The sequence below is a fragment of the Coffea arabica genome, chromosome 5c (genome assembly GCF_036785885.1).
Source record: "Coffea arabica cultivar ET-39 chromosome 5c, Coffea Arabica ET-39 HiFi, whole genome shotgun sequence".
Taxonomy (NCBI): Eukaryota; Viridiplantae; Streptophyta; class Magnoliopsida; order Gentianales; family Rubiaceae; genus Coffea; species Coffea arabica.
In genome coordinates, this window is record NC_092319.1 from 8716594 (window position 1) to 8728548 (window position 11955).

General features: G+C 37.1%; 1 protein-coding gene across 3 annotated transcripts; it reads left to right on the forward strand.

The window, feature by feature from the left end:
- The first annotated feature begins 1627 nt into the window (after positions 1–1627).
- On the forward strand, positions 1628–7766 carry LOC113690523 (uncharacterized). 3 transcript variants are annotated; one of them, XM_027208462.2, is made up of 12 exons: positions 1628–1954; positions 3490–3668; positions 3770–3897; positions 3986–4094; positions 4222–4261; positions 5036–5125; positions 5213–5312; positions 5422–5561; positions 6017–6119; positions 6576–7255; positions 7371–7397; positions 7492–7600. In XM_027208462.2, the coding sequence occupies exons 2-12, from the start codon at positions 3530–3532 to the stop codon at positions 7502–7504; spliced, it is 1569 nt and encodes a 522-aa protein (XP_027064263.2). In that variant the 5' UTR covers positions 1628–1954; positions 3490–3529; the 3' UTR covers positions 7505–7600. The 3 variants fall into 3 exon arrangements, with proteins under 3 accessions (XP_027064263.2, XP_027064258.2, XP_027064261.2); XM_027208457.2 differs by having other exon boundaries at positions 1631–1954; positions 7371–7766; XM_027208460.2 differs by lacking the exon at positions 1628–1954 and having other exon boundaries at positions 3529–3668; positions 3770–3889; positions 7371–7766.
- The last annotated feature ends 4189 nt before the right edge of the window (positions 7767–11955 follow it).

Consider the following 11955-nt stretch of genomic DNA (forward strand, 5'->3'; position numbering starts at 1 on the left):
GTTTTATGCGTCCGACAGCAGTCAGTGAGTTTGAGAAATTTTCTTCAATTCTTTCGGACGTCCGATAGGCTGGTTTTCTGCGTCCGAAGGTATGATGTAAAAACTGAGAATTTTTCTTCAATTCCTTAGGACGTCCGATAGGCTGGTTTTCTGCGTCCGAAGATACTCAATGGTTGTCGGACGTCCGATGCAGTCTTTTTGAGCGTCCGACAGCTTCAGCATACTTTGTCTTCTTCCAATTGCACTTGTTCATGGAATCAAATAATTTCATAACTGAAAATATATCTTGAAGAAATATTAGTATCATCCATTTGTTTTGTAAACATCAAAAGATAGGGATCAAACTCAACACGTTGACTAGTCAACGGTCTTCTTGCCCAAATGATCTAATTTAAAACCCGGCCCAGTCCAATGGCCGGTTCACCGGTTTGACCGGTTCGACCGCCGGACCAGGCCAGATTTAATAACTATGTCATTTTGTTTGCTAGGAATGGAGGAAGTTAGGGAGAAGTAGGAGAAAAACAGTCTTCTAATTTAACTATTTGCATTTGAAACCAACATCTATACTACCTGTATCTATACTAATTATAACCGAGAGCAAAAAATATTTAATTAAATGTGCCACTTTCTAAATTTTCAAAGATGTTCTTTATTCCATTTCATTTAAAACAATCATTATCTCATGCCTTATTATTTATTATCCCATGTTAATTATGTTAGTTATTATTAACTAATATAACATTTTTGGTGTTTTGGCTAATATCATGCTATTAGTAATTAACTTTCAGTACTATATACTCCCGAAAGTTTCATATTTTTTTAATTTTGAAATATCCCAAAATATTTGTCAACTTAACAAAATCAAAGTTACTTTTAAACTTTTTTTCAAACGTTATTTATACATTTATCTATATTTCATACTAAATTTCTAGACAATTTTGAAAACAAATTCACAAACATCATCATCAGCCAATATTTTTAAAAGGTTGAAAGCAAAAAATGCGATAGACAATTTAGGATAGAGAGAATACTATTAACTACAATGTTTCCCTATTTCATATTTATAGTGCGCTTGATAAAATTGAATTTAAAAATTGAAGTTCGAAATTTGAATCTATTAAGTTATTTGAATATATTAAGTTGGATTTTTGAAAGCAAATTTTATCGAGAAAATTCGATGCCATCTAATTAATTCAATATATTCAAGCAATTTATTTTTATGCTTTTTCAAATGGAATACTTGACTCAAACATCAAAAGCAGTAGTATTCTCAAATGGCTAAAGTGCCTGATATCTTATTGATATTGAAGGGCGGGGGGGGGGGGGGGGGTGGTTGGGTTATGCTGTTACCCCTAGTCTTAGGAGGGCAAGATGTCATTAACCGATACCATTAACGAGGCATGCAACGTACAATACACCTCAACCCGTACATTACCCCAAATTTTGACCAATATAACGATAGTTATCTTTGTGATTCTCGCGGACTCTTTGCAAAAAGTAAACAAAGAGAACGACTCCTCCTTATCTTTGCCACGCAGCAGTCTAGCACTCAAGTACACACCCGCTCACACACTCGAACTTCGCACCCCCACGCGCAAACACTCGCACGCGGTTCATCAGCCTAATTTTCACAGAAAACCAAGAATAGAGGCCTTGGGACCCATATCATTTGTGATCCAAGACGTCCTTTTTTCATTCATCAATTCATCAATCCCGTCATTCTTCTTTTAAAGGGAAAAAAAGAAAAAGAAAAACAGTCTCCTAAAGGTCTTGCCAAACTTCTAGATCTCAAATTTAAAAAAAAAAACATAAAAAAGAAAAATCAGAATATAGAAACAAAAATCAGGAAAAGACAAGCACAGTTCATCGGCGAGCAGGGGAGAAAGAAGTCACCATCTTTGCCGCCGGAACCGATACCACCTCTCCCGTCGCAAATCTTCACCGGAACAACACTGTAAAGCTGTGTCACTCTTCTATCTTATCTGTTATAATTTCTGATATTTGTGTGAACTACATGCCTCTTGCTTGCCTTCTCGCTTAAGCTAGCATCCTTTCATGTTTCTAATTGTTTTATGATTATGAATGACTGAAATTTGTTGTGTTTCTGAAAAGTTTCTGGCCTGATTGCTTTAAATTGCATAAAAGCTTGATTTTTGTTTGTAAATATGCCCAAAAGGAAATTATGAGCCAAAATAGGAAAAAGAATCTGCTGAGTCTTTGTGGTTGCAAGATAGATGATTCTGGTCAATCCAATGCTGGCCGGAACCCCTGAGTGAGGCTGGAAAACCAAGAGGGCCGAGAGAGAAGCTAGAGATTTTGGTATTGATTTTTCGTTTTTTCGATTTGCTACTTTTCTGCATTTTGGTGAGAATTTCAGTGTGCATTGTGTGTTTGCTTGTGGGGAGGAGAGAGACAAGGCAGTGGTCCGACGCCGCCGCTGTCCAACGAGGTTCATTGGAAATGAAAGCAAGGCAGCAGTAGCGCCTGGAACTCAAATTTTAAGTCCCCCAGTTTTGCCTTGCTTTTTTGATTTTACCTCAAATTTTAAGACTTTGTAATTTGACTCCAGAACTTATTTAGAACCTTTCAATTAAGTCCAAGGACTAGATTAGTCTAGTTAGCATTTTTTTTTCTTTTCATTTGTCAAGTTGTAATTAGTTATATATATATTTTTTATTTCTTAGAAGTGACGTAACCCATATGGGGCATAGGTGCATTTTATGTTTGTGATTTTATTTTTTCTTTTTCTTGCTTTTCTTTTATTTTTTTCCTTAATTAATTTTCATTTTTGTGGTACACGATCGAGTGTGCGAGAGCGTGTTATTCCTTGGCTTTTCCAACAAAAGCCTTGGAACTAATCTTTTGCTTTATTTCACTTTTATGTGCCATGCATGTTTTTATTTGTTTCGATATTAATTCAATGCATGTTATGTGTTTAGCATAGATTAAGTCACATTGGCCTTAAATTAAAAGAATACAATTAAACTCGCAACTGGATTTGTCGGGTATAGGGAGGTGCTTGAGGGTAAAATCTCGACCTTATCTCCTCACAAATGTTGCTCCCAAACTCATTTCTCTAATTTCGAAAGATCTATAGTTGCCTAATTAAAGGGATTTAATTTGCATTTCAAAAATAAAAAATTCTCTTTTTAGGTGACTTGGACACCTAACCTCAATAAAGAGCGACAACTCCAAAATTTTGGAAAGGCATTTTGCTAAACTCTAGTGGGCCTAAATCCATCGCCTTTGCGCAGTCTTATTTTAGGCTTTTTGATTTTTCTTGTCCTAATTTCAGAAAAATAAAAATAATTTTTATTTTATCCTTTTAAGAAAAAGGGGTGCGAGAATCATCATTTCTGCTTTTGTGGGGAAGAAGTAGAACAAAGGCACATTGTAGTTTAACATTATGTGGCAAGTAGAGTCATGTGCTGTAGTGTTCAAATGAAATGTTAATAATTCTTCTTAGCTGTATTTGTCTTGCCTCTTAAGGATTGGGAAGAAAATCACCTTTTAATTGGTGAGGCACAAAATGAGGGAGGACAGTAGCATCTCACTTTACCGGGATAGGCTGGATAAGACACTTTCTTGTCATGATCTTACTGATGTGGAGACACTAGGGACACTTGTTAAGGATCAAATTTTACGTTCATCAGAAGTGGAGAATGAAGGTTAGAAACTTCTCTTTCGACATTTTAAGTTCCAATAGTTTATCTCACTTTAGAGTTTCTGCAACTAGATGGTACTAAATATTGATATTTATGCTTTGTAGATTTTATCAACAATATTGCAGAAACGAGAACCAAAGAAGTCTCACATTTTCTTGGAATGTTAAGCAGTGCCTCTGTGGATGATGTTCAGAGGTCAAAGTACAGTGAGGCCTCACATCGTGGTTGGAAAGTATACCTTTATTCATAATGCTTGCACTTTTCAATCTGGTGATAAGAAGTGTGATAATGATGTTATTACCATACTGTTATTTTGTCAGGTGAAACAGGATACTGAAGAATTTCGTGTTATGTATAGAGAAGGACCAGAAGGCACTCCATTTCATACCCTACTTGTTGAAGGCTATGTGGATGGGCCTTTAGATGTTTGTAAGCTATATTTATTTGCTGAACTGATCTCCCTCTTCTTCCATGTTAAATGCACATGAGGTTGAGTGCCACCTTCTATGTTGATTGTCTTTGAGAACTTTCAAATGGTCTTTTTGTTCTCTTGCAGGCCTATGCATCTCGTGGGAGGCGGGCTTGTATCCAAAATGGTAAATGTTTCTTCCAGAAAAATATGTTTCTGCTCAATATCTTAATGACATGTGATCATGCTTAATTTAATCTTGGGTGTATTACCTTTTGAATTTTGTAACATGTTCTGAACAAATTATCTCAACTGGGAAACAAAATTGGGTAGAGATACATCTGCTTTTGCTACCACGAACTATTAAAGGAGCACCATCTGATATGTTTGAGCTGTAGCTCAGTGGTTACATTTACAACAGTAATGTTGATCCCATTAAGCACTTTGGTATTGCTTTCCAAATGAAGGTAACATGATACTATGCAAGGAGGCTTCTTTCCTGCTGTACTCTAAGCTAGTGACATTTGGGGACACAACCAGACAACTTGGGTGAATCAAATACTGTTCATCCTTTTGGCTCTTGAAATGTTTTTGAAGTAATTTGCTAATATTGCCTAAAGTGATGAGCATTAGCATTTCTTCCCTAACTATTTCCCTGCAGTAGGGTGGAAAAACAAAAATGGTTAAGAGGAAAAGAAAAGGATACATTTGAGTACAACTAGATCTACTGATCCAGTGATGCTATAAATCCCTGATCAACCTAATAGCTTCATCAGAAATTTTTACATTTCGTATTGGATGTATTGGAAACTTGTGTACCTTGGGTATGTAAATAACTTTTTCTTGATTTTGACATATTATTCTGGTGATGTGGTTCAAACAACTCAAAATCTGTCTGCTTTCTAGCACTCCAATTTTAATGCTTTTAATAACATCATTCTTTTGTGATTTTTTTAACCAGGTGGCCACAGATTACTGTTCCAAGTTTCAAGCTCATCTCGTCTCAGTGTCTGCAGAAGGTCAGAATTGGTGAACAGATATGTTTAGTCAGGTTTGTTCTTTCCAAAACCAAATGTTTTCAGTTATTCTATACAAGTTATACCTTGCCTACTGAGGTGCTCGATTACTTGGAAGGAAGACTGAAGATTTCATGGCCATTGTCAACAAGGGAGGCTATAATCCATTATTTTGAGTTTGAATACTTACGAGATGATCTGGTTGTGGTGCTTTTGAACTCGGTAGGATTTTAAAGATAAATAATCTTGTCTAATTTTTTTTTTCTCCTTTGCTGCTCTGGGGTGCTTATTCTTGAATTGTATCTGAAGCTGAACATTTATGTCTATCCAGATATCTGACTTGGAAAGCATTGATATAAGTTCTCATGGTTTCACTCGAGATGGGATACCTGATGCACAAGATGTAATCCGGATTGATGTGGTGGGAGGTTTTGCTCTACAGAAAGTGTCTGCAAATAGATCTTACGTGCGGTGAGAAGTTTTCGTTAAATATCATGTACCTTTATTATAGAATGATAGGTAAAAACTTTGGTAGTCTCAAGTGCTACATGAACTTTAGATCATTTATACCATGACCTGAAAGATCAATGACTTACCAATTAAATAATTGGAGGACAATGATAGAATGAATTCAGAAATATATACTAGAATTGACATGAGTATTTAATTTACACAAGGATGACTCTATCTATCTGTGAATCTAGGCATGTAAAACCAACATGGTAACTGCAGTTTGAGCACTTTGTAGGAGATTTTACTACAAGTCTGTTAAACATGTGGGAAATGAATTTTGCTTATGAACAGATCACATGTGTCTGAACTTATGAAAGACTTCTATTTCTGTGGATTTTGAGTTTAATATCCATATTTAACTTTGTTTTGCTGTTTCTGGCTTACAATGCTTTCCTTTAATTCAAATATTCTAGGACAATTGCAAACATGGATGTTAAATTGGATTTCATTCCTCCAGCACTCATTAATTTTGTTTCAAGGCAGATCTTAGGAAGTGGTTTCAGGCTTTTTAAAAAGGTTAGTAATGCTTTTCAGGAGTTTTTTTTTTCTTGAGACAATTAAGTCTCTACTTGCATTCCTATTGGTGATAAAGGCATTTCAAGTTTTTCATGAATATTCATTTAGTAGTGGCTTGAATAGGGTCTGTTATTTTGATCAGAAAGTCCATTTAGTTCCTCTCTCAAATTCTTACTTATGTTACTATTAGGATCTTGAAACTATGTGCATCCACATAGAAATAAAATAAAAATTACCATAAGCGTGGTGCTATGAGTGCATCTACTGCCAAATAGGTCCACTGGTTGAAGTGATGGTGTTGGTTAACATCTTCTTATCCCACAAGCAAATCCTTTGTCTAGTAAGTTTGAAAAATGTGCACAGGTCCTTGCAGTTGAACTTATAGTTATTGGGTATGGATCTTTTGGTGCTTAGTATCTGCTTTTCTCAGATATATAATCCTTGGAACTCTTGCAGGAGGTTGCTTCAGTTGCAAAAGGTGATGAAGATTTTGCCAAGGCTTTGAAAGATCCACTGTATGCTTATGTTGGCCAATCCTTTTACTCAAATGGTTTATCTACCAAGACTCCTCAACCAGCTGAAATGAATAATGATACATCCTGCCTGCTTAAAGAACAATTGGAAGAGAGAGAAAATGTCAGCAGTAGTCAAGAGATGGTTCATAATCACGACTCTGCAGTTAATTCCCAAGCTGGGGATTCGTTTGTTCAAGATAAAAAATTATATGGTGAGATTGAGGAGATCAAGGAAAATGATAGTGAGGGAAGTCAATGTTTGGCTGAATTAGATAACAATAGTTCTATTAATTTGCCCACAAATCAAATTGATTCTGGATTTTCCACTGACAATAAGAAAGTAGTTATTCATCCGGAGGTTGAACAAGCTTTGAGAATATTGGATGATGTAATCTCCGTTTTCCAAGAATGCAGACCAAATCATGAAACCAGGATTTTGCCTGGCAGCCCTAAAGAAGAATCACAATATTTGGAAAATAACAAGTCCAGAGAGGCAGGATACTCGGAGGCCAATCGAATCTGCAAAAATACCGAGGTACGTGGTCAGCCAACAGAAAAGGAAGATCCAGAAGCGATTGGTTCATATGAACCCAGGAATAGCTCTAGTAGCCATTGTATCAGGTATTCTCTTCATATCGATAATTTGTCATTGTATCAGGTATTCTTTTCATATCGATAATTTGTCTCTTTACATTTGTTTGATTACGTTATCCCTATTAATTCAACCCATTATCAGACATACAGGATCCAGTACGTATTGCAGGTATGCCAACCATAATAAAATAGCTCCAGCATTGCAGGATTTTTCTGGCCCTTGTGAGATTGACCATGCTGTTTCACTTTCATCTCAAAATCAGAGAATGGAATTAACTCTTACAGAGAAGGCAACAAATGATGAGGATGTATTCAGTCCTGATGCCAATGGTGTTGGCGGAGATGAGGCGAGAAGAAGTAAGAACAGGAAAATTCGGTTCTGCTGCCTCAGCTCTCTTTCTTGGCAGTATCAGCTTGAAAACTAAGTAGAGCTGTCCGATGCTGTAATCTGTGTACCATTTATCATTAAATTAACAAAGTACTTAGCATAATTTTTTGTAATTACCAGATAATAATAACAGTGTAGTATCATTAATTATGAGTTTGTTGCAGAGCTTGAAAGAAAATAGGAAATGCACCACAAGTGGGCTACTCCTGCAGTTGCTTTTTTTGAATGGCAGCCAACTGTGTTTACTGTTTTTATCCAGATGACAAATTTTAACACTTTTCCAAGGCTAAATCCATTCCAACTGTGGAAAATACACGAAATTTCTACGTGCATATGAGAATCCAGAATTCAATCTACTGCGATAAAAGCTCAAAACTGGCAACAGTATCACCATTTGAATTGCTATGAATTTGTGAAGCCGGCAAATTGACCAGTCTGTCCCATGAATTTGTGTATTTAATATTTTCTCGCCTTGTTTGCCTGTTTCTCCAATTGGTTTTTTTTTTTTAACTGCTAATCAACGCTGGCGGGTGGGCTTGGGTATCCATATTGATTATTTTGAGATAATAGTGGATAAAAACAACACTTGTAAGGAGTCCTGTTAAAATCAAGAAATACAGGTCTGCCTGCATCCACACCAGAATAAATAGAGTTTTTTAAAAAAATTTGCTAGTGGAGGGAGGCAGGCCTCCTAGGGATAAGAGACATACGGCTATTGAGAGAGTTAAAAAAGGATCTTTGGTGTATAATTCATTAAAAACAAATATAACAAGAATACTCGGAGAGAGTAGAACACAACTTACCATCTTTTAATACGAAAATTATAAACACCCAATCTATCTAAATTCACCAATCCTCTAGATAACTTTGGGAGAGATTGTTGAGAATACAATAACGTAAAAGAGCCAGACGATAAGGAAAATGCTGCCAGGGAGTCTGCCACCATGTTACCTTCATGGAAACAATGTATGAACGAAACCACAAGATGATCAAATAAACGGATCTTCCGTATCACCGAACGAGTAGATGACGGACCTAAAGATTTGGATGTCAGAACACTACATAACACTTTAGAATCAATCTCAACAACTATACGAGAAAGACCATTAAGAGCACAAATTTCAAAACCCGTGTAAAGAGCCATAGCCTCCGCCTGTAGGGAAGAAGACGACCATAATATTCCACAAACGCAAACACCACCTCACCGTTCAAATCTCTGAGAATCCCTCCACCACCTCCTAGCCCTAGGTTCCCGTGCAAAGAACCATCCGTAATCAACTTAACACCCATCCATTGGCCCTTGACCAAACAACCGAAATTTACCTAAACCTCAACGGAGAATTTTGCAAATCAAGCACCAAGTCTCGCCAAGAGATCCTAGAAGCCACAGGAATATCAAATTTGGCTCTAAACATGAAAGATCAATTCAGATGTAATCTGGAACACAGTGTGGCGAAAATCAAGAACTACCCCATCAAAACATGCTTTATTCCGAAATCGCCAAATAAACTAGAAAATTACAAATGGAGCCAATCTAAATAGCCATTTCAGCCTGGGATTAGACTGCAACAACTGCCGCAACTGCCAATTTACTAGTTTTTGCCTGACAATAGTATTAGGCCGAAAAATACCCAACGGACCCTCGAAATGTTTGTAGATCAGATTAAAGATCTCACTTGTAATAAAAAGATGATGAAGCGACTCAATTTCAGGGGACGAACAACAATAACAATTAGAAGGGCCACACACCTGAAACTTAAACAGCACCTCCCTAACTGGTAACTTATTTCCCAACAATCTCCACATAAAGAAAGAGAATTTTAGAGGTAAACCCGACTGCCAAATCCAAAATAAAACCCGAGAAGAAGAAGGTGAACTATCCAATATAGCCATAATCGAATGCACCTCAAAATCTCCTGAGGAAGACAGAGACCACAGAGCAGCATCTGAACCCTTCCTAACGGCAAGAAAGGTGTCCCTGGCTAGATTATAGACCTCCTAAGGAGCTGAATGTAGTAAAAGAGTCAAATTCCAATGCATGCCTTGCCAAAACTCTCTAACCGACACATCAGTAGCCAAAGTTCGGAATTTCCATGCCAACGAACCAATACCAGACCAATTGTCCCACCCAAAGGAGTAGCTCCCATCCGAAAGGTCCCACAACAGAAAATTTACACCCATTGTGAGTTACAATAACGATCATACAAAAAATTCACCCATAGTGAGTTCCTTTGCCTGAATCTCCACCAAAATTTACATGCAAATGCCACCGAGACAGACTGCAACGAACGGAAACCCACAACACCAGCCTCCGTCGGAAGACACATCCTACGCCAGGCCACCCAGTGATCCCATGGGCCTAAAGAAAACTTGTAAATAATTTTTCAATCTGATGAATAACACCTCTAGGAGGATCTAAGATCGATAGCAGATACATCAACAAGGATGACAAAATCGACTTGATCAACACAATCCGCACTCCAAACGACAACCACCTCACACTCTATTGCTAGATGGAGCCACAAGCGAATCAATAATATCCAGAAAAAAAGAGTTCTTTCAACTTCCTACCAACAAACACCGGACAACCCAGGTACTTAATAGGAAAACTTTTGCAGGCAAAACCCGTCAACTTGCGAACTATCAACATCCTTTGGTGGGTAACCTTCGGATGAGCTAGAAAACAACTCTTGGAAGTATTCACTAGCTGGCCTGAACACCGCTGATAATCTTGTAACACCTTCATCACCAACAAAATAGAAGATCTATCCCCTCCTTGTAAAGATTGGAATATCATCCGCATACGCCAAATGGGATACCAACGGACAATTTTGAGCGACAAAATAAGGAGAGAAAGACGGATGATGAAGCAAATCATTCAATCTCCTTAACAGCACCTCAGCCAAAATTATGAACAAAGCTGGGGACAAAGGGTTGCTTTGCCTTAGGCCTCGACAGGAGGGGAAAAATCCACACGGACGGCCATTAATCAAAACCGAAAACATACACGATGAAATAATTCTCCAATTGCCTAAAATAGTGCATAAAGTCCAATGGTTAGACTTTACAAAAGCTTCATTATGATGTTAAGGTTAAGTTGCACTATTTGGATTGTGAGACTTCTGATAAACTGAAATGATTTCTTGAGATTGCCTAGTAATTTTGGTAGATTAAGCTTTTTCAGACCAGTTAAACCAATGTGTCACTGCTTCCTTTCGAAGAGATAATCATTCATATTCTCAAGATTCTGGTGCTTATGAATCTTGCTATTAGATATTGAAATGCATTCATTAAATAGTAATTTGTACATTGAATCCCATTGGATGAGGTTAAATTAAGAATGATACACATAGTAGAAAGGGATAAAGTAAATTTCTTTACGAAAGTTTTAAACAATAAAATAGTAACACATATTTGACCAAAGTTAAGAGGGAGTATTAACAAATAAAATGCATAATTAGCTCACTAACAAATATCACTATTAAAAGGTGTGAGATGGAAAATAATAAACATATGGAAAGATATATAGATGGATACCAAGGATAGAGAATGGGAGTGGGGGGAAGTGACAACAAGGAGAAATCCAGAATGGGGCATAAGTAAAGTGGGTGAACCCAAAAAAAAAAAAGGAAAGTGGAATGATGAGGTGTAATTCAGAGTGTTTAATTATCCTTATCTTATTTTGTTTAGGGGCTGTTTGGTTAGCGGGTATGGAAATCACAAAATGGAATAAATCCTTTATCACTTGCTTGGGTTATACCTATTGAAATGTAATTTTTGAAATCATTCCCAAATTATTGGACTTCTCCCGTTCCTGATCAAGTTGGGAGGTTTTGTGAAACCCCACGTTTGATTCCAAAGCTAATTTTTTTTTATTTATTTCATCTCACTCATTGCTTCACCATATCTCTTCTATTTTCATCACATTTTCCTATTTGCTTCCTTCCCCATATCAGACCGGCCTTTTCCTTTCCTCTATCCCACTTATTCCAATCTTCTAATTTCTCTCCTACCGGTGTAGCAGGCCTCTTTTTTTCCAATCTTCCATAGCTGACGACGGCTCTGTGCTGCAAATGTGAGAGTAATTTTTGTTGGCCAAAGAATCTCATCTTGATTGGTTGCCGACGGCTCTGTGCTCTGTGCTGCAAATCTGAGTCTTTTTTGGGGGTTGTATGGCTGCAATGAAGGAGGAGTTAAAGTGGTGGAGTATGGCTGCAAATCTTTTTGGTGGAGTATGGCTGCAATCTGATGACGACTCTCATCTTTTTTGGGGGTTGAATGGCTGCAAATCTGAGTCTTTCTTTCTTTCTTTCTTTTTTAAAGTTGTTTAGAAACTAGA

Coding starts and splice junctions, on each gene's coding strand:
- LOC113690523 (XM_027208457.2), top strand. CDS start 3,530: ATGAGGGAGGACAGTAGCATCTCACTTTACCGGGATAGGCTGGATAAG. Junction 3,669..3,769: donor ATCAGAAGTGGAGAATGAAG/GTTAGAAACTTC, acceptor TATGCTTTGTAG/ATTTTATCAACAATATTGCA. Junction 5,126..5,212: donor GAACAGATATGTTTAGTCAG/GTTTGTTCTTTC, acceptor CTTGGAAGGAAG/ACTGAAGATTTCATGGCCAT.